This window comes from Panulirus ornatus, chromosome 9, assembly GCF_036320965.1.
Source record: "Panulirus ornatus isolate Po-2019 chromosome 9, ASM3632096v1, whole genome shotgun sequence".
NCBI lineage: Eukaryota > Metazoa > Arthropoda > Malacostraca > Decapoda > Palinuridae > Panulirus > Panulirus ornatus.
Window position 1 is genome coordinate 31,861,291 of NC_092232.1, and position 20,634 is coordinate 31,881,924.

General features: G+C 40.8%; 1 protein-coding gene across 3 annotated transcripts in view; it reads left to right on the top strand.

Annotated features, from left to right (window-relative positions):
- The window catches only part of skd (mediator complex subunit skuld), a 722,241-nt gene that overhangs the window by 390,170 nt on the left and 311,437 nt on the right, over positions 1–20,634 (top strand). For all 3 annotated transcript variants that reach the window (XM_071664981.1, XM_071664980.1, XM_071664979.1), the window contains 2 exons: positions 10,488–10,639; positions 16,362–16,564. In XM_071664981.1, the coding sequence (XP_071521082.1) occupies positions 10,488–10,639; positions 16,362–16,564 (355 nt within the window). The remainder of the gene's footprint in view (positions 1–10,487; positions 10,640–16,361; positions 16,565–20,634) is intronic.

The following is a 20,634-nucleotide window of genomic DNA, read 5'->3' on the forward strand; positions in this document are numbered from 1 at the left end:
GTAACACTTCACTTCCTTCAGTTTTTTTCATTTCAAACTAACATCCCAACTAACCTGTCCCTCTTCATTTTTATAGCTAATGACTTTGCTTTTATTCACATTTACTCTCAAATTTTTCCTCTTCATGCACACTCCCAAACTCAGACACCAACTTCTGCAGTTTCTCACTCATATCTGCCATCAGTGCTATGTCATTAGTAAACACCTGATTCATTTCCCAGGTCCCTTCACTCCCTACAGGTGGCATACCTGCCTCTCTCACCAAGACCTTTGCATTTTCCTCCCTCACTACCCCATCCATGAATGGATTAAAAAGCCATAGTGACATCCATCACACATTTTTTGTCACACACCCACCTTCTCCTGGAACCTCTCAGCCTCTCTGCTTGCACGCTTTCCTTACTCTCATGATGAAAACTCCTTACTGCTTCCTCTAGCTTTATTCCCACTTCATATTTTCATAGCTTCCTCAGAGGAATTCTATCAAACCTGGCATATGCTTTCTACAGATCCTTAAATGCCTCATATAAATTCTTATGTTTCTGTAAGTATTTCTCAGACATTTTTTAAAGCAAGTGCCTAAATCACACATCCTTTACCACTCCTGAAATCTCATTGTTCCTCCTTATTCTGTAATCTTGTTAATACCACCACCCTCTCAAGTACCACTTTTCCATAAGACTTACCAGTTATGTTCAACAGACTTATACCTCAATCATTTGAACACTCACCTTTTTTACTCCCTTAGCCTTTATACAGTAGTAATAACCGTATTTTAAAAATCCTAACTAACCAGTCTTCAAGACAGTCACTTCCTTTCCTAAAAAAATAATTCAACTGCAGTACCATCCACTCCAGCTGCCTTGCTTCATTTTACAAAAGGCTTTCACCACCACATTTTTCTACTCCAAACCACCTGCCTTGACTGTTTACCTTCTTATACCTCCCAGACCATAACACTCTACATCTGGCACCATATCAGCAAACACATTCATCAATCCTTTAAGTACTCTCTCCAACTCCTTTTCACTTCATCACTTCCTATTACCACTTTCCCATTTGCCCCTTCACTGATGCTCCCAATTGATCTCATGTTTTTCTCACACAGTTAACCTCCTTCCAAAACATCTTATTCTCCCTGAAGTTGCTGATATTCGCTCACCCCAACTCTCATATGCCCTCTTTTTCAGCCCCTGCACCTTCCTCTTGACCTCCTGCCGCTTTCTCTTGAACATCTTCCAATCACTCGCACTCCTTCCCTGTAAGTACTGCCCATACATCTCTCTCTTTTCTCTTTCACAAGCAACTTTGCTTCATCATCCCACCACTCATGACCATTTCTCACTTGCCTACCTTCCACCCTATGCATGCCACACACTTCTCTCACACATGCTAGCCCTGCTTCCCTGAACACCTCCCAGTCCTTATCATTTCCCCTTAGTTTCGTTTACTCTCACCTTGTGCTATACTACACTCAATCTCTCTTGGTGTTTCTTCATTCAAGTCTCTTTTCCAAATTCACTTACTTTCACCATCCAGTTCTCATGTATGTCATTTCTTCTTTTCTGAAAACCTCATCAAAACTTCATCCATGCTGTGAGGAGGTAATAATCAGACATCCCACCAGTTGACCCTCTCAGCACATTCACATCCATGAGTATCTCATTTGCACGCCTGTTATTTATTACATAATGTAATATTGCCTGCATACCATCTTTCCCACTCACCCAGGTATGCTAAAGTATGTCGTTCTTTTTAATCCAGATATTTTGAGTCACCAGTCTTTTTCAGTACAAAACTTCACAAGGTGTTTACCATTTCACCATGTTCACCCTGCTGAATACCCTAAGGCCTTCAGTTATACCTTCAACTACCACATTACTCAGTTGTGCATTTAAATCACCCATCTCTAGTATGTACTTGATCTCTTGTGTTGAAACTGCTGACACACACTCAGCTGCTCTTAAAACACCCACCTCTCTTCTGCTTTTTTGTCATGACCAAATGTATAAGCACTGTTAATCTTCCATCTCCCCAAATGTAGTTCAAGTTTTACCCGCATCAATTTGGAATTCACTTTCTAATAATCTTTATCTAATTATGAATTATAGTAACTTTTTGTAATTATAGATTTGAGTTAGTTTATTTACACAAGTTTTTAGGCCTTTTGAAAATTAGAAAAAGATAAACACATGTTTTTGGACACCTCATTGATATTCAACATTTTGTCATTTGCTCAGGCTTAACATAACTGTGAGAGATGAGAGTTTTTATTTTCTTTTTTAAGTGGTGATTAAGGGAGTGGTGGAATGTTCTGACTGGATAAGAACATTGTGATTTCAGGAGTGGTACAGGGTTTATGGATCAGATTTTGAATAGTGTTAGAGAGATACAAAAGAGAAGTAGAAGGATTTGTAAATGGTGTTTATTTATCCTTGGGGATAGGGGAGTAAGAATACTTCCCACATGTTCCCTGCGTGTCGTAAAAGGTGACTAAAAGGGGAGGGAGCGGGTGGCTTAAATCATTTTCTAAAAGAAGGAACAGAGAAGGGGTCCAAGTGGGGATTTTTCCCTCTTAGGCTTAGTCATCTGTTCTTAATGTTATCTCTAATGTGGGAAATGGCGAATATGTACAAAAAATAAAGAATTATGGACACCTTAAAGAGAATGAATGAGGAAAGGGTTAAGTAATATGATGTATGTGTTAGAAAGGGAGGGAACAAGGAGAAGGGATAAACCAAATTGGAGATGGAAGGAAAGATTGAAAAAACATTTTGAGTGATCATAGAGAAAGGGAGGGAACAAGGAGAAGGCCTAAACCAAATTGGAGATTTGGAGATGGAAGGAAGGATTGAAAAACATTTTGAGTGATCGGAGCCTGAACATGCAGAAGTGTAAAAGGCATGTATTTGATAGAGTGAATTAGAATGATGTGAAATACATGGGTTGATGTGCTGTCAGTGGCTGAGGTGAACCATGGAAAGGTTTGCATGGCCTGTTTGTGGATAAGGAGCTGTAATTTGGTTCATTACACATTTCAGATAGAGAATAGATATGAGCAAATGCAGTCTTTTTATGTTTGTGCCTGGCACTACCTCGCTAATGCAAGAAACAGTGATCAGTTAAGAAAAAAGGGATCTGGAGAAAGCATATGATTGGGTTGTCAGGCATACTTATTGGAAGGTGTTACAGATATATAGTGTGGGGTGAAAGCTATTTGAAGCAGTGAGGAATATTTACCAAGACAGCAAGGCATGTCTCTGAGTAGGTGAAGGAAGGTGAGAGGTTCCAGGTGAAAGTGTGTCTATGGCAGGGGTGTGTGATGTCACCATGAGTAATTTAATTTGTAAATGAATGGGGTGGTAAGGGGGTAATTGGAATGGTCCTGGAGAGATGGGCAGGTATGCAGTCTTTTAGGATGGGGCAGCCTTGAAGGTGAGTCAGTTATTAGTTGATGATGACACAGTGCTGATGGTAGTAGCTTCAAGTGAGAAACTGCTACATTTGGTTTCTGAGTTTTGGAGACTTTGGTAAAGGAGAAAGTTGAGAGTAAATATGAATGAAGGCAACATTATTAGATTTAGCATTTCAGAGAGACACATTAATTGGGGTGTGGTGTGTGTTTGAATGGAGGAAGTTAAGTATGTTAGATACTTTGGACTGTACATAACAGCAAATGGTGCCATGAGAGATAAGGAGAGTCTTGATGTAGGTGAGGGGCCAAAGGTTCTTGAAGCATTGGAGATTGTGTGGAAAGAGAGGTTACTATTTGGGGGATTGGTGTTGTTTGGATGTGAGGTACAGATTGTTGTTGAGAATTGTGAAACAGGAGGGATGTGTTAAAGTGAAGTGTTTGTTCAGTATGTGGTGGAAGGAGGGTTTATCAAGATACAGAAGATAGAATTAGAGATAGTTGGTAATAAGAAGAGCATGGATGAAAGAGATGGAGAGGATGTGCTGAAATGATTTGTACATACAGGGAGAATGAGTAAGACAAGATTCATGAAGAGAATATATGCATCAGAAGTGGAAGGAAAAAAGAAGGGGTGGCCAAATTGAGTGAAATAGGTTTTGGGTCCTCAGGACTTAAACATGCTGGAGGCTGAAAGCCGTTCATGGGATAGATTGATTTAGACCGATGTGGTATAGAGAGGGGCAACATACTGTCAGTGAATTGAACCAGGACATATGAAGCAGCAAGGGGAAACCATTGAAAAGCCTGTGTGGCCTGGTTGTGGGTAGGGGCCTACGGTTTTGGTGCATTTTACGTGACTGCTCAGGAATGGATGGAAATGAATGATGTCTTTTACTGCTCAGGAATGGATGGAACTGAATGATGTCCTTTCCTTGTTTGCTTCTGGCCCTACCTCACTAACATAGCAAATAGTGAACTAGTATGAAAGAAAGAATAAATTTCTTACCACTATTTTCACCCATCTGGCAAGAGATTAGATATTTTCAATAAATGATATCATTGTTCCATCTGTCTCTTCATCTATATCTCTAATGCTTGTACCCTTTGGGAACTCTCTCAAGAGGGTGATCATGGCAAGTCTTCTTAATTGTTGAACTCTATTGCCACTTCTTAACCTTTAAAGCCTTACCCTTAACAGGCTGCTTTCAGAGGGCATGTCTAATGAAGGGTTTTTCACTCTCCTGTCTTATATTCCTGCTAGCTACTACTACTTAAATTTTATTATTTTATTTTATTATACTTTGTCGCTGTCTCCCGCGTTTGCGAGGTAGCGCAAGGAAACAGACGAAAGAAATGGCCCAACCCACCCCCCAATACACATGTATATACATACGTCCACACACGCAAATATACATACCTACACAGCTTTCCATGGTTTACCCCAGACGCTTCGCATGCCTTGATTCAATCCACTGACAGCACGTCAACCCCGGTATACCACATCGATCCAATTCACTCTATTCCTTGCCCTCCTTTCACCCTCCTGCATGTTCAGGCCCCGATCACACAAAATCTTTTTCACTCCATCTTTCCACCTCCAATTTGGTCTCCCTCTTCTCCTCGTTCCCTCCACCTCCGACACATATATCCTCTTGGTCAATCTTTCCTCACTCATTCTCTCCATGTGCCCAAACCACTTCAAAACACCCTCTTCTGCTCTCTCAACCACGCTCTTTTTATTTCCACACATCTCTCTTACCCTTACGTTACTAACTCGATCAAACCACCTCACACCACACATTGTCCTCAAACATCTCATTTCCAGCACATCCATCCTCCTACGCACAACTCTATCCATAGCCCACGCCTCGCAACCATACAACATTGTTGGAACCACTATTCCTTCAAACATACCCATTTTTGCTTTCCGAGATAATGTTCTCGACTTCCACACATTCTTCAAGGCCCCCAGAATTTTCACCCCCTCCCCCACCCTATGATCCACTTCCGCTTTCATGGTTCCATCCGCTGCCAGATCCACTCCCAGATATCTAAAAGCACTTCACTTCCTCCAGTTTTTCTCCATTCAAACTCACCTCCCAATTGACTTGACCCTCAACCCTACTGTACCTAATAACCTTGCTCTTATTCACATTTACTCTTAACTTTCTTCTTCCACACACTTTACCAAACTCAGTCACCAGCTTCTGCAGTTTCTCACATGAATCAGCCACCAGCGCTGTATCATCAGCGAACAACAACTGACTCACTTCCCAAGCTCTCTCATCCCCAACAGACTTCATACTTGCCCCTCTTTCCAAAACTCTTGCATTTACCTCCCTAACAACCCCATCCATAAACAAATTAAACAACCATGGAGACATCACACACCCCTGCCGCAAACCTACATTCACTGAGAACCAATCACTTTCCTCTCTTCCTACACGTACACATGCCTTACATCCTCGATAAAAACTTTTCACTGCTTCTAACAACTTTCCTCCCACACCATATATTCTTAATACCTTCCACAGAGCATCTCTATCAACCCTATCATATGCCTTCTCCAGATCCATAAATGCTACATACAAATCCATTTGCTTTTCTAAGTATTTCTCTCATACATTCTTCAAAGCAAACACCTGATCCACACATCCTCTACCACTTCTGAAACCACACTGCTCTTCCCCAATCTGATGCTCTGTACATGCCTTCACCCTCTCAATCAATACCCTCCCATATAATTTACCAGGAATACTCAACAAACTTATACCTCTGTAATTTGAGCATTCACTCTTATCCCCTTTGCCTTTGTACAATGGCACTATGCACGCATTCCGCCAATCCTCAGGCACCTCACCATGAGTCATACATACATTAAATAACCTTACCAACCAGTCAACAATACAGTCACCCCCTTTTTTAATAAATTCCACTGCAATACCATCCAAACCTGCTGCCTTGCCGGCTTTCATCTTCCGCTAAGCTTTAACTACCTCTTCTCTGTTTACCAACTCATTTTCCCTAACCCTCGCACTTTGCACACCACCTCGACCAAAACACCCTATATCTGCCACTCTATCATCAAACACATTCAACAAACCTTCAAAATACTCACTCCATCTCCTTCTCACATCACCACTACTTGTTATCACCTCCCCATTTGCACCCTTCACTGAAGTTCCCATTTGCTCCTTTGTCTTACGCACTTTATTTACCTCCTTCCAGAACATCTTTTTATTCTTTCTAAAATTTAATGATACTCTCTCACCCCAACTCTCATTTGCCCTTTTTTTCACCTCATGCACCTTTCTCTTGACCTCCTGTCTCTTTCTTTTATATGTCTCCCACTCAGTTTCATTTTTTCCCTGCAAAAATCGTCCAAATGCCTCTCTCTTCTCTTTCACTAATACTCTTACTTCTTCATCCCACCACTCACTACCCTTTCTAATCAACCCACCTCCCACTCTTCTCATGCCACAAGCATCTTTTGCGCAATCCATCACTGATTCCCTAAATACATCCCATTCCTCCCCCACTCCCCTTACTTCCATTGTTCTCACCTTTTTCCATTCTGTACTCAGTCTCTCCTAGTACTTCCTCACACAAGTCTCCTTCCCAAGCTCACTTACTCTCACCACCCTCTTCACCCCAACATTCACTCTTCTTTTCTGAAAACCCATACAAATCTTCACCTTAGCCTCCACAAGATAATGATCAGACATCCCTCCAGTTGCACCTCTCAGCACATTAACATCCAAAAGTCTCTCTTTCGCGCGCCTGTCAATTAACACGTAATCCAATAACGCTCTCTGGCCATCTCTCCTACTTACATAAGTATACTTATATGTGTACATTGAGATGTATAGGTATGTATATTTGCGTATGTGGACGTGTATGTATATACATGTGTTTGGGGGTGGGTTGGGCCATTTCTTTCGTCTGTTTCCTTGCACTACCTTGCAAACGTGGGAGACAGCGACAAAGCAAAATAATAAATAAATAAATATTTCTTTTCTTTCTTTCAAACTATTTGCCATTTCCCGCATTAGTGAGGTAGCTTTAAGAACAGAGGACTGGGCCTTTGAGGGAATATCCTCACCTGGCCCCCTTCTCTGTTCCTTCTTTTGGAAAATTAAAAAAAAAAACGAGAGGGGAGGATTTCCAGCCCTACACTCCCTTCCCTTTTAGTCGCCTTCTACGACACGCAGGGAATACATGGGAAGTATTCTTTCTCCCCTATCCTATATATATATATATATGTATGTATACGCTGAGATGTATAGGCATGTATATCTGCGCGTGCGGACGCGTATGCATATATATATATGTTATCCCTGGGGATAGGGGAGAAAGAATACTTCCCACGTATTCCCTGCGTGTCGTAGAAGGCGACTAAAAGGGGAGGGAGTGTAGGGCTGGAAATCCTCCCCCTCTCGTTTTTTTGTTTTTTTTTTTTAATTTTCCAAAAGAAGGAACAGAGAAGGGGGCCAGGTGAGGATATTCCCTCAAAGGCCCAGTCCTCTGTTCTTAAAGCTACCTCGCTAATGCGGGAAATGGCGAATAGTTTGAAAGAAAGAAAAGAAATATTTATTTATTTATTATTTTGCTTTGTCGCTGTCTCCCGCATTTGCAAGGTAGCGCAAGGAAACAGACGAAGGAAATGGCCCAACCCACCCCCATACACATGTATATACATACACGTCCACACACGCAAATATACATACCTATACATCTCAATGTACACATATATATACACACACAGACACATACATATCTACCCATGCACACAATTCACACTGTCTGCCTTTATTCATTCCCATCGCCACCTCGCCACACATGGAATACCATCCCCCTCCCCCCTCATGTGTGCGAGGTAGCGCTAGGAAAAGACAACAAAGGCCCTGTTCGTTCACACTCAGTTTCTAGCTGTCATGCAATAATGCCTGAAACCACAGCTCCCTTTCCACATCCAGGCCCCACAAAACTTTCCATGGTTTACCCCAGATGCTGCACATGCCCTGGTTCAATCCATTGACAGCACGTCGATCCCGGTATACCACATCGTTCCGATTCACTCTATTCCTTGCACGCCTTTCACCCTCCTGCATGTTAAGGCCCTGATCACTCAAAATCTCTTTCACTCTATCTTTCCACCTCCAATTTGGTCTCCCTCTTCTCGTTTCCTCCTGACACATATATCCTCTTTGTCAATCTTTCCTCCTGACACATATATCCTCTTTGTCAATCTTTCCTCATTTATTCTCTCCATGTGACCAAACCATTTCAAAACACCCTCTTCTGCTCTCTCAACCACACTCTTTTTACCACCACACATAACACTTACCCTTTCATTACTTACTTGATCAAACCACCTCACGCCACATATTGTCCTCAGACATCTCATTTCCAGCACATCCACCCTCCTCCTCACAACTCTATCTATAGCCCAAGCCTTGCAACCATATAACATTGTTGGAACCCCTATTCCTTCAAACATACCCATTTTTGCTTTCCAAGATAACGTTCTCGACTTCCACACATTTTTCAACGCTCCCAGAACTTTCGCCCCCTCCCCCACCCTATGATTCACTTCCACTTCCATGGTTCCATCCGCTCCCAAATCCACTCCCAGATATCTAAAACACTCACTTCCTCCAGTTTTTCTCCATTCAAACTTACCTGCCAATTGACTTGTTCCTCAACCCTACTGTACCTAATAACCTTGCTCTTATTCACATTTACTCTCAGCTTTCTTCTTTCACACACTTTACCCAACTGTCACCAGCTTCTGCATTTTCTCACCTGAATCAGCCACCATTGCTGTATCATCAGTGAACAACAACTGACTTCCCAAACTCTCTTATCCACAACAGACTGCATACTTGCCCCTCTTTCCAAAACTCTTTCATTCACCTCCTTAACAACCCCATCCATAAACGAATTAAACAACCATGGAGACATCACGCACCCCTGCCACAAACCAACATTCACTGAGAACCAATCACTTTCCCCTCTTCCTACACGTACACATGCCTTACATCCTCGATAAAAACTTTTCACTGCCTCTAACAACTTGCCTCCCACACCATATATTCTTAATACCTTCCACAGAGCGTCTCTATCAACTCTTATCTTATTCCCTCTCCAGATCCATAAATGCTATATACAAGTCCATTTGCCTTTCTAAGTATTTCTCACATACATTCTTCAAAGCAAACACCTGATCCACACATCCTTTTACCACTTCTGAAACCTCATTGCTTTACCCCAATCTGATGCTCTTTACATGCCTTCACCCTCTCAATCAATACCCTCCCATATAATTTCCAAGGAATACTCAACAAACTTATACCTCTGTAATTTGAGCTCTCACTTTTATCCCCTTTGCCTTTGTACAATGGCACTATGCAAGCATTCCGCCAATCCTCAGGCACCTCACCATGAGTCATACATACATTGAATAACCATACGAACCAATCAACAATAAATTTCCCACCTACTGTTTCAACCCATTGCTCCCAGTTATTGCTTTTACTTACTGTTTATACTTATTGATCTTAGCTATCTCTTCTTCCTATCTCTTCTATTTAGTGTTTTTACCTTATGCTCCTGTATGACATTTCTACCTATTTCTGTTTCTCTTACAATTTTGCCAAAAGGCAGGGCGAGCACATCTCACTCACCTCTGGAAAATCTATAGTTATGAAAATGCAAGATTTGCAAGTTAAGTGTTGTTAAGTGTTATGTGTGACGAGATTTTGTGTTTGTGGACTTTCTAGAATGGCAACAGTGGGTGAGGTAGAAAGAAAAGACAGCTATCTAGGTCAGTGAAGTGCAAGTTGATGACCACTGAAGTAGTGGCTCACTACGTAACTGACACTATAACCCTCCCAGTACCCAGGCAGGTAGTACAGGTATTATACCTCCCTGGTTAGTGGTTGCCTACCAACTACTACATATTTATTACCAGTGTTCATTAGACTTATTTGTTTGTTTGAACTAAACATTAATTATCAAAGAGAAATTTCCCTACTTCAGAAGTTATTACTTAGTGTTGTATTTCTTGCAGACCCCACCATGCCAACATTGAGTCCCCATCCGCCGCCATCAAATACCTCAGTTGGTGACCCATCAACCCCAACACAGCTTGATTCACTTGATGTGAAACCTAACATCTCAGACCTTTTGGGTCCTAAGTCTGTATCATCACCTAACAACCAGGTGAGTTTTATTTGTAGTTCATAGTTTTTCTCTCCAGGGTTGGTGTGTCCCATGAACCACGAGAAATATTCTTGGAACTCAGGGGATTAGAAATATTGTAACCTCCAATCTTTTGTGAAGTATATTCCTTTTATTCCTCACCCATTGGTGATAATGGCCTACAGCTCAGCCCAGATCTGCCCCTCCTAGCAATCAGCATCCTCCACTTGATGGTATCATCATCCTTGGTCATCAATCATGACTTGTTGCATATTGTCTCATATCACAAGTGACGTAGGATATTTGTATACTTCCTGGTCTTGCCAGGTTCTTCTGCCTTACCACTGATGGTATCCCTTTTTTATTTAGCTAGGATGTGGTTCATTTTGTCCAGATAAGCCTCAGTGTGCATACAGTCCATGAGAATTCAGGGTGATGAGTTTAGTCTTGTAGGGTAGTGAATGGCATTGAATGTGTGTCTGTATGATTTAGTGAGCAACATTTCTAGTGATGTCCTGCTTAAGACATAGCGTAGAATCACAGGTTATGGAGAAGCTGGAAGGTTAGGCCCATGCACTTAGAGATTTGTCTTACATACACTTTGTTGAAAAGGATCTTGCACTTATAGGCTTATTGTATGTACACTTTGGTGAAATTAGTGGTAAGCCCACCCTTTCTGACTAGTCAGTGTGCATGGAAAACACAGAGGCTAGTGCTCTTGTAGGCTTGCTTCCAACACTGAAATGGACAGAATGGAAGGCTGACTCAGTCTGCCAAACAAAATGAGCTTGCCACAATAAATACTGGGTATTGTCTTCTGAAGTACACTAAACAGTGTCCAGCAGCAAGTAACAAGGATAACCAAACTCAAATGCAGAAGGGGGGTAAGAAAGAGCAAGGAAAGGTTCAGTAAATACTCTTAAAATGTAAAGGAGCTTTGGGACATCCTGTGACAAAGATACAGACCTTTTAAACTTTTGTACACTATCTGCATTGATCACGTCCTCTATCTGCATGTGTTTGTGTGTGTGTGTGGACTCCCATTCCTGGTGGAGCTGATCCCTTTTCTTTTTCCCTCCTTAATGATCAGCAACAATTGTTAAATAATCTGACTTAGTTTACAACTGTAACAACTACTATTCTAACACATTTGGATGACCCCCCCCCCCCCAGAGAGACACACACATCTCTCTCTCTCTCTCTCTCTCTCTCTCTCTCTCTCTCTCTCTCTCTCTCTCTCTCTCTCTCTCTCTCTCCCCCCCCCCCACCCCGAATGCTCCCACTATTCATACACCATATCTGCCCTCTTAGGGTCCCCTGACCACAGTCTTCGATCAATCTATCTATATCTCTGACACTTGTTCGAGTAGGAACTCCCTCAAAGGGGTGACCCATGGCAACAGTCTCCATAACTAAAATTCTAGTGCTGCTTCTTAGCCTTTAGTGCCTCATCCTTAACAGGCCACTGGCAGAGGGCAAGTTTAGTGCAGTGTTTGCAGAGGCTCCTACATATTCTTAATGAGTACTTCTATCTAATGCTCTTACCTGCTACTTATACCAAATGTTTTTACCTAATAATCCTGCCTAAATGTTCCCACCTACTACCTCTGTTTACTGATCTTACCATTTTGCCAAAAGGTAGGGGTAGCACATAGTGCTCACCACATGAAACTCTAGAGCTATGGAGAATGAGCTGCGTGAGTCAAGTGTTGTCATGTTACATACGACAATGAGGGATTGTATGTTGTGGATAGAATGCCAGTATTCCACTTGCTTGTGAGGCAGAAAGAAAAGACAGTTACCTGGGTCAGAGGATTGCAACTCAACCATTAAAGTGTTGGCTCACTAAGGAGATGTCACTAACCTTCCTGGTACTTAGATGGGTAGTACAGTAATATACCTCCCTAGTCTTATTTATTTTCATTCAGATTGGGCATGCCCGTCCTTTAATTCCTTATGAAATACCGACTTTAGCACTTAAGTAGAGCTCAAAGGATACCCCTGTATAACTTCTTTGTAAACTTTCCTTGACATGGATACAGCTTTTCTAGTCAGTATTTTCCAAATCATTTTATCCTCAGTTATGGTTTGATCACTCTTGCTTTGATATCTTTCGCATCAGGAATGGTGCTCACCAGACCATGAAATTTCCCTTCCCATGAAACCTTTTATTTTTTTCATTTGTGCATTGAGTCATTGCAAAGCTTTTCTTTGAAGAGCTAGGCATGCTTTCGTAAAAAGTAAGTGTGCTGACTTGACTTCTCCTGCAGATCTTTTTAGTCCTTAACCAAGAACATCGCCAACAACTGTATTTCTGCCTTTCCACCTCTTTTTCAACCTGATCAATCTATTTCGAGCTCTCCAACTGATAAGAGATGATGTCTGTGTTACCTTGTTTTCCTCTGATTTAACTTTGGATGATTCAGCTTCTAATCCTCTACCCATATAACCTGTTCCACTGAACTATATTATCTGTCTCCTATATTCTTGTTGTTGAGAGTCATCTAGATACTCTTCCCGATTCAGATGGACAAAGCATTTGGCTCAAATGGCATACTGTCTTAAAAACCAAAACTTTTCCTTGTGCTTGGAAGCATGCCTTAGTGTAACCTATCCCTTAGAAAGGAGACTGCTCTAACCCCTCCAACTATCACCTCATAGCTCTCCATTCTGCAGTCTCAAAAGTCTTTGAAACTCTCCTAAACTCTTACTTTTGAGGACTTCTTCCATTCCCATCTTTCAGATCACCAGTATGGATTTCATAGAGTTAAGGGTACTGGTTATTTTTTCTTATGTGACTCAGCTCTGCTCGTCCTCTCTCTGGGCTTTTGGTGAAACTTTTATAGTACCCCTCAACATCGAAAGCATTTGACAGGGTATGGCATAAATCTTTGCTTTCTAAACTCCCTTCCAAAGGTTTCACTGCTTCCTTCTGTTCTCTAATGCATGGTCTTCTTTCTGACTCTTTCATCACAGTAATCTATTCTGTGGATGTTATTTTGGCGGTTGCTCTCTTGAATTGTCTGCATTTGTCCCCACCCCCAAGATTTGGCCATGTGACATCATCAGTGGAATAACTTCCCCTTCCTATCCTATCAACGGCAGTGTTCCTCAAGGTTCTGTCCCATTGCCTAATCTCTCTCCTCTCTCAGTGAATGATCTCCTTGTACTTTTAACTTTATTCAGTATTTCTTCAGACTACTACTTTCTTTTCCTCCCTTCCTTCCTTTAGTACCGTCTCATGCAGATCATATTTTCTCTCTCATTTTGGACTTTTGCAGCACTTCAGAGTGAGGAAACAGAAACTTAGTAAAATTTAATGGTGCGAGAATATAATTTCTAATTATAGCTCTTTCTGTTTCCCCTTCTAGAAATTTGGTTGGTAAGGATATTCAGTGTATGTATGGATCATGGTGAAGTGCCTTATGATTGGCAGATTTCATGCATAATGCTATTGTACAAAAGCAAAGGGGATAAAGGTGAGTGTTCAAATTACAGAGGCATAAGTTTGTTGAGTATTCCTTGGAAATTATATGGAAGGGTATTGATTGAGAGGGTCATGGCATGTGCAGAGCATCAGATTGGGGAAGAGCAGTGTGGTCTTAGAAGTGGTAGAGGATGTGTGGATCAGGAATTTGCTTAGAAGAATGTATGTGAGAAATATTAGAAAAACAGATGGATTTGTATGTAGCATTTATGGATTGATAGGGATGCTTTTTGGAAGGTTTTAAGAGTATATGGTGTGGGAGGTAAGTTGCTTGAAGCAGTGAAAAGTTTTTTTTGAGGATGTAAGGCGTGTGTACGAGTAAATGTCGGCTTACGGCAGGGGTGCATGATGTCTTCATGGTTGTTTAATTTGTTTATGGATAGGGTGGTTAGGGAAGTGAATGCAAGAGTTTTGTAGAGGGGGGCAAGTATGCAGTGTGTTGTGGATGAGAGGGCTTGGGAAGTGAGTCAGTTGTTTTTCGCTGATGATACAGCACTGGTGGCTGATTTTGGGTGAGTTTGGTGAAGTGTGTGAAAGAAGAAAGCTGAGAGTAAATGTAAATAAGAGCAAGGTTATTGGGTTCAGTAGGGTTGAGGGACAAGTTAGTTGGGAAGTAAGTTTGAATGGAGAAAAACTGGAGGAGGTTAAGTGTTTTAAGATATCTGGGAGTAGACTTGGCAGCAGATGGAACCTTGGAGGCGGATGTGAGTCACAGGGTGGGGGAGGGGGCAAAGGTTCTGGGAGTGTTGAAGAATGTGTGGAAGGCAAAAATGTTATCTTGGAGAGCCAAACTAGGTATGTTTGAAGGAATAGTGGTTTCAACAATGTTATATGGTTGAAAGGCATGGGCTATAGATAGGGTTGTGTGGAGGAGGGTGGATGTGTTGGAAATGAAATGTTTGAGGACAGCATGTGGTGTGAAGTGGTTTGATCGAGTAAGTAATGTCAGGGTAAGAGAGATGTGTGTTAATAGAAGGAATGTGGTTGAGAGAGCAGAAGAGGGTGTATTGAAATGGTTTGGACACGTCGGGGAATGAGTGAGGAAAGATTGACAAAGAGGATATGTGTCGGAGGTGGAGGGAACAAGGAAAAGCGGGAGACCAAATTGGAGGTGGAAGGATGGAGCAGCTGAGTGAGTGTGTTAGTTGTTTTGATGCACGAGACCAGGTTATAGTGATGGGTGATTTGAATGCAAATGTGAGTAATGTGGCAGTTGAGGGAATAATTGGTGTGCATGGGGTGTTCAGTGTTGTAAATGGAAATAGTGAAGAGCTTGTAGATTTATGTGCTGAAAAAGGACTGGTGATTGGGAATACCTGGTTTAAAAAGAGAGATATGCATAAGTATATGTATGTAAGTAGGATAGATGGCCAGAGAACATTATTGGATTATGTGTTAATTTAATTGATAGGCGCGCAAAAGAGAGACTTTTGGATGTTAATGTGCTGAGAGGTGCAACTGGAGGTATGTCTGATCATTATCTTGTGGAGGTGAAGGTGAAGATTTGTAGGGGTTTTCAGCATTGCTACCCCCTGCTTCAGCACGGTAGCACTAAGAAAACAAGACAAAAAAGGCCACATTCTTTCACACTTAGTCTCTAGCTGTCATGTGCAATGCACCAAAACCACAGCTCCCCATCCACATCCAGGCCCCACAGACCTTTCCATGAATTACCCCAAATGTTTTACATGCCTTGGTTCAGTCCATTGACAGCTCAACAACCCCGATATACCACTTCGTTCCAATTCACTCATATTTCTTGCACACCTCTAACCCTCCTGTATGTTCAAGACCCAATCACTGTGAATCTTTTTAACTCCATCCTTCCATCTCCTGCTTCTCCTTGTTCCCTTCACCTCTGAAACATATATCCTCTTTGTCAGTCTTTCCTCACTCATTCTCCATACGTCCAAACCATTTTAACTCACCCTCTTCTGCTCTCTCAACCACACTCTTTTCATTTCCACACTTCTCTCTCACCTTTTCATTACTTATCTGATCAAACCACGCACACCACACATTGTCCTCAATGATATATATGAAACACATACACACACAAATTATTAGTTTTGTCATAACCAAGCCTTTGTGGAATTTTTCTGTCCTCAACTCTTTTTTTTTTTTATAACCAGTCTTTTCTCAGAAGAATATAGTATTTGTTATTTTAGTTAGATTTTATGCTAGTTTTTTCAAGTTATGACATTGTCTATTCTTTTTTTATATCAGATTTTTTCTTAAACAAATGGAATTTTCCAGGGCTTGTCTCCTTATGCTGGAGGTGACAGAGGGAATGGTATTGAATCAAATGAGACCAGCAGTAGTTTAGGAGGAGTAGGAAGCAGCAATGGTTCTGTAAGAGGGTTGAAGCGACCGTCTCTTCCTGGCACTGACTACCATTCCCTTTTGGAATTGGAGAAACCCAGCACCGTCCTGTATGACTACACCAAATTAAATGCTTGGTTAGTGTTGCTTTTCAAAGCTGTTGTTTGTATGTTATGGTAAATTACCATTTGTCATTGTACTATGTATTGTATTTGTCCCGTATACAGAGTGCACTTTTTGTGTAAACTGGATTTTTTTTTTTTTATTATACTCTACATTTCGAGCTTTAACATGTGATGTATTATCTGTTTCTGTATCCAATATGTTTTATTTTAGAAGTGGTTGTAATATGTATTTTCTCATACTAGATGTATTTGAGCTTCAAGTTTGACACTGACATATTCAGGAACATATTTTGGGCATTAGTCAAGGCATACAGTACCAATTTTTTTATAAAATCTACCAGTAATTATATGGTAGGCTGCTAGGCTGTCATTCATCATGCAACAGCGAGTTACCCACTGCATAATTCTTACTTTGCACAAGGCCATATGAGAAAAAATTGCTTTCATTCAAGTAATGTTCAGGACTTGGATTACACTGATATTGTGTGTCCAAAAGTAAAAACTGTCTTTTCATCTATTTATGAAGAGAATGTTTGTTTTGGTAACCGCAATCTTTGTTGCCCAGAAAATGACATTTTCTTTTGAAGTGCTGTTGTTATTACCTGATATAACAGATGAGTACAGCAGAGCAGGCAAATTTAGCAGACCAAGATTACCTGTAGAGGTAACTACTTGTTGGTGTCTGTCCAGGAATTCTACAGGTGCACCAGAACCATCTACCAGTGGCTATTTCTCATATTCTTTTCATAGTTTAATCATCCTATTCAATCCTCAATAGAGGTACAGATAGTATTGATCATTGGTTTTCTGCTAAGGAAGAGATTTGGCTGCTGAAATTGAATACATGAAATGTTAAAAACATGTCCTTCAAAAGTTATGTGAATACTTGGATATTTAGTGTAACTGAATTAACCAATTTGGTTATAAACACCTTTGCTGATTGCAATTACCCTAGATAGTTTGCTGCCCTATGATGATTTTTTGTTTTCCTAAGCAAAAGTCTCCTTGAGGCCTACATAAGTCTCTGCCACATATCACAAAATTCTTTTGATCCGGTCCATGTTTCATGTTTGTTTCCTTCCTAGGTTGTTCTGCTGAAGTTGATTTTAGTTAATCTTTAAAATCTCTTCATTTTGGTTATAAATAACTTGATATAAAGATGGGTCTGTGGTTTGAACCAAGTTGATCTCCATAGGATTTGATCTTGTTAATGATACTGTAAGCTTAATAGATGATTTAATTCCTCACATTCTCTTATGAGAGATACCTTGTTTGTCAAGTTCTGCCATGAGGTTTAACATTAAAGTCTTCGTTTATCACCAGTAGCACATTAAAGTCTTCGTTTATCACCAGTAGCAATCTGGGTGATGACATTGAAAACATGACCCAGAAGAAGCAGATGAAAGCAAGTTGGGAAACTCATAAAGGAGGAATCTGTGGAAATAATAGAAAAGAGACTTGAGATGTAGGGTACAGAAAGGGAAGATATGACAATAGTTAAGGGGGCCTTACAAATTGATTTGTAAGAAATGAAAATTATCATAGAATACAGATGAATTTAGACAGAATTCATGTAATTACCCAGGAGATGGCAGTGCTGTTTAAGGATTCTACGAAAGTTTTTTAGCCATGATTTTGAACAATCAACAATGGTCTTCTCCATTTGCAGGTTGTCATTGACTTATGCTGTTTTTCTCATGTTTTAGGTTATTTATATCTTTTATCAAAGCCTTAGAATTTTATTCATAAACTTGTCATTTTAGGTGACACTGAGCCTTAATGGAAGAGAGAGATATCATATATTGCTTTCATAACAAAAATGGCCTCTGGTGTGACTGTGTTGCTTACAACTCCTCATGTTTGTTTTACATGCACAACCTGTTGTTTACTGTAAGAACATGCCTCTAATAAAAGTTCCCATAGGCCAAGGAGGTGGGTGCATTGTCTGTTTCCCTAAATATGCTGATTATTGCAGAAATTACATAACTGGTAGTTTAACCAACCAATTACCTCGACCTCTTCATGATGCCAACATAGTACTCATAGCAGCAAATGATAGTAACTCATTTGTGTCTAGAAAAAGATGGTTGTTATATTAATATGAATTTAATGTAAATTGATTGGATATTGAGCTTTGGTTCCAGTGCATTACACATGACAGCTAGAGAATGTTTGTGAGCAGATGTGGCCAGTATCAGTATGTTTCCTGGCATTGCCTCACTGATGCAGGGGGTGGTGATGCTTTTTCCTGTGGAGCAGGTTGGTGCCGGAAATTCACAAAGTCAAGCAAGTATGAATATGTACATGTAATGAAAGGGTAAAAGAGATGTGTGGAAATAAAAAGAGTGTGGTTGAGAGAGCAGAAAAGATTGTATTGAAATGATCTGGACATAAGGAGAGAATGAGAGGAAACATTGACAAAGAAGTTATGTGTGTCAGAACAAGAAGTGGGAGACCAAATTGGAGGTGGAAGGATGGAGTGAAAAAGATTTTGAGTGATTTGGGCCCAGACATACAGGAAGGTGTGAGGCATGCAAGGAATAGAGTGAATTGGAACATTGTGGTATACGGGGGTCGACTTCCTGTCAGTGCACCATACCAAAGCATGTGAAGCATCTGGGGTAAACCATGGAAAGGTCTGTGGGACCTGGATGTTGATAGGGAGCTGTGGTTTCGGTGCATTACACATGACAGAGACTGAGTGTGAACAAATGTAGCCTTTTTTGTCTGTTTTCATGGCACTACCTCGTTGAAGTGGGGTAATGATGCTATTTCCTGTGTGGTGGTGTAGCGACAGGAAGGGATGAAAGCAAGCAAGTATGAATATGTACATCTGTATATATGTCTGTGTATATGTATGTATATGCTGATGTTTATATGAATGTATATGTGCGTGTATGGGTATTTATGTGTATATATATATATTCATTTATTTTGCCTTGTCGCTGTCTCCCACGTTAGCGAGGTAGCACTAGGAAACAGATGAAAGAATGGCCCAACCCACCCACGTACACATGTATATACATACATGTCCACACACACATATACATACCTATACATCTCAGCATATACATATATATACACACACAGCCATATACATATATACACATGTACATAATTCATACTGTCTGCCTTTATTCATTCCCATCAGTCTCTCCTGGTACTTCCTCATGCAAGTCTCCTTCCCAAGCTCACTTACTCTCACCAGTCTTTTCACCCCAACATTCTCTCTTCTTTTCTGAAAAACTCTACAAATCTTCACCTTCACCTCCACAAGATAATGATCAGACTTCCCTTCAGTTGCACCTCTCAGCACATTAACGTCCAAAAGTCTTTCTTTCGCTCGCCTATCAATTAACACGCAATCATCTAACACTCTCTGGCCATCTCTCATTCTTACATACATATACTTATGTATATCTCTCTTTTTAAACCAGGTATTTATTTTGCTTTGTCGCTCTCTCCTACGTTAGTGAGGAAGCGCAAGGAAAGAGATGAAAGAATGGCCCAACCCAGCCACATGCACACCTCCACAAGATAATGATCAAACTTCCCTTCAGTTGCACCTCTCAGCACATTAATGTCCAAAAGTCTTTCTTTCGCTCGCCTATCAATTAACACGTAATCCTCTAACACTCTCTGGCCATCTCTCATTCTTACATACATATACTTATGTATATCTCTTTTAAACCAGGTATTTATTTTGCTTTGTCGCTCTCTCCTACGTTAGTGAGGAAGCGCAAAGAAAGAGACGAAAGAATGGCCCAACCCAGCCACATACGCATGTATATACATACACGTCCACACACGCAAATATACATACCTATACATCTCAACGTATACATATATATACACACACAAACATATACATATGTACACATGTACATAATTCATAATGTCTGCCTTTATTCATTCCCATCGCCACCCTGCCACACATGAAATAACAACCCCTTCCCCCCACATGTGCACAAGGTAGCGCTAGGAAAAGACAGCAAAGGCCACATTCGTTCACACTCAGTCTCTAACTGTCATGTATAATGCACTGAAACCACAGCTCCCTTTCCACATCCAGGCCCCACAGA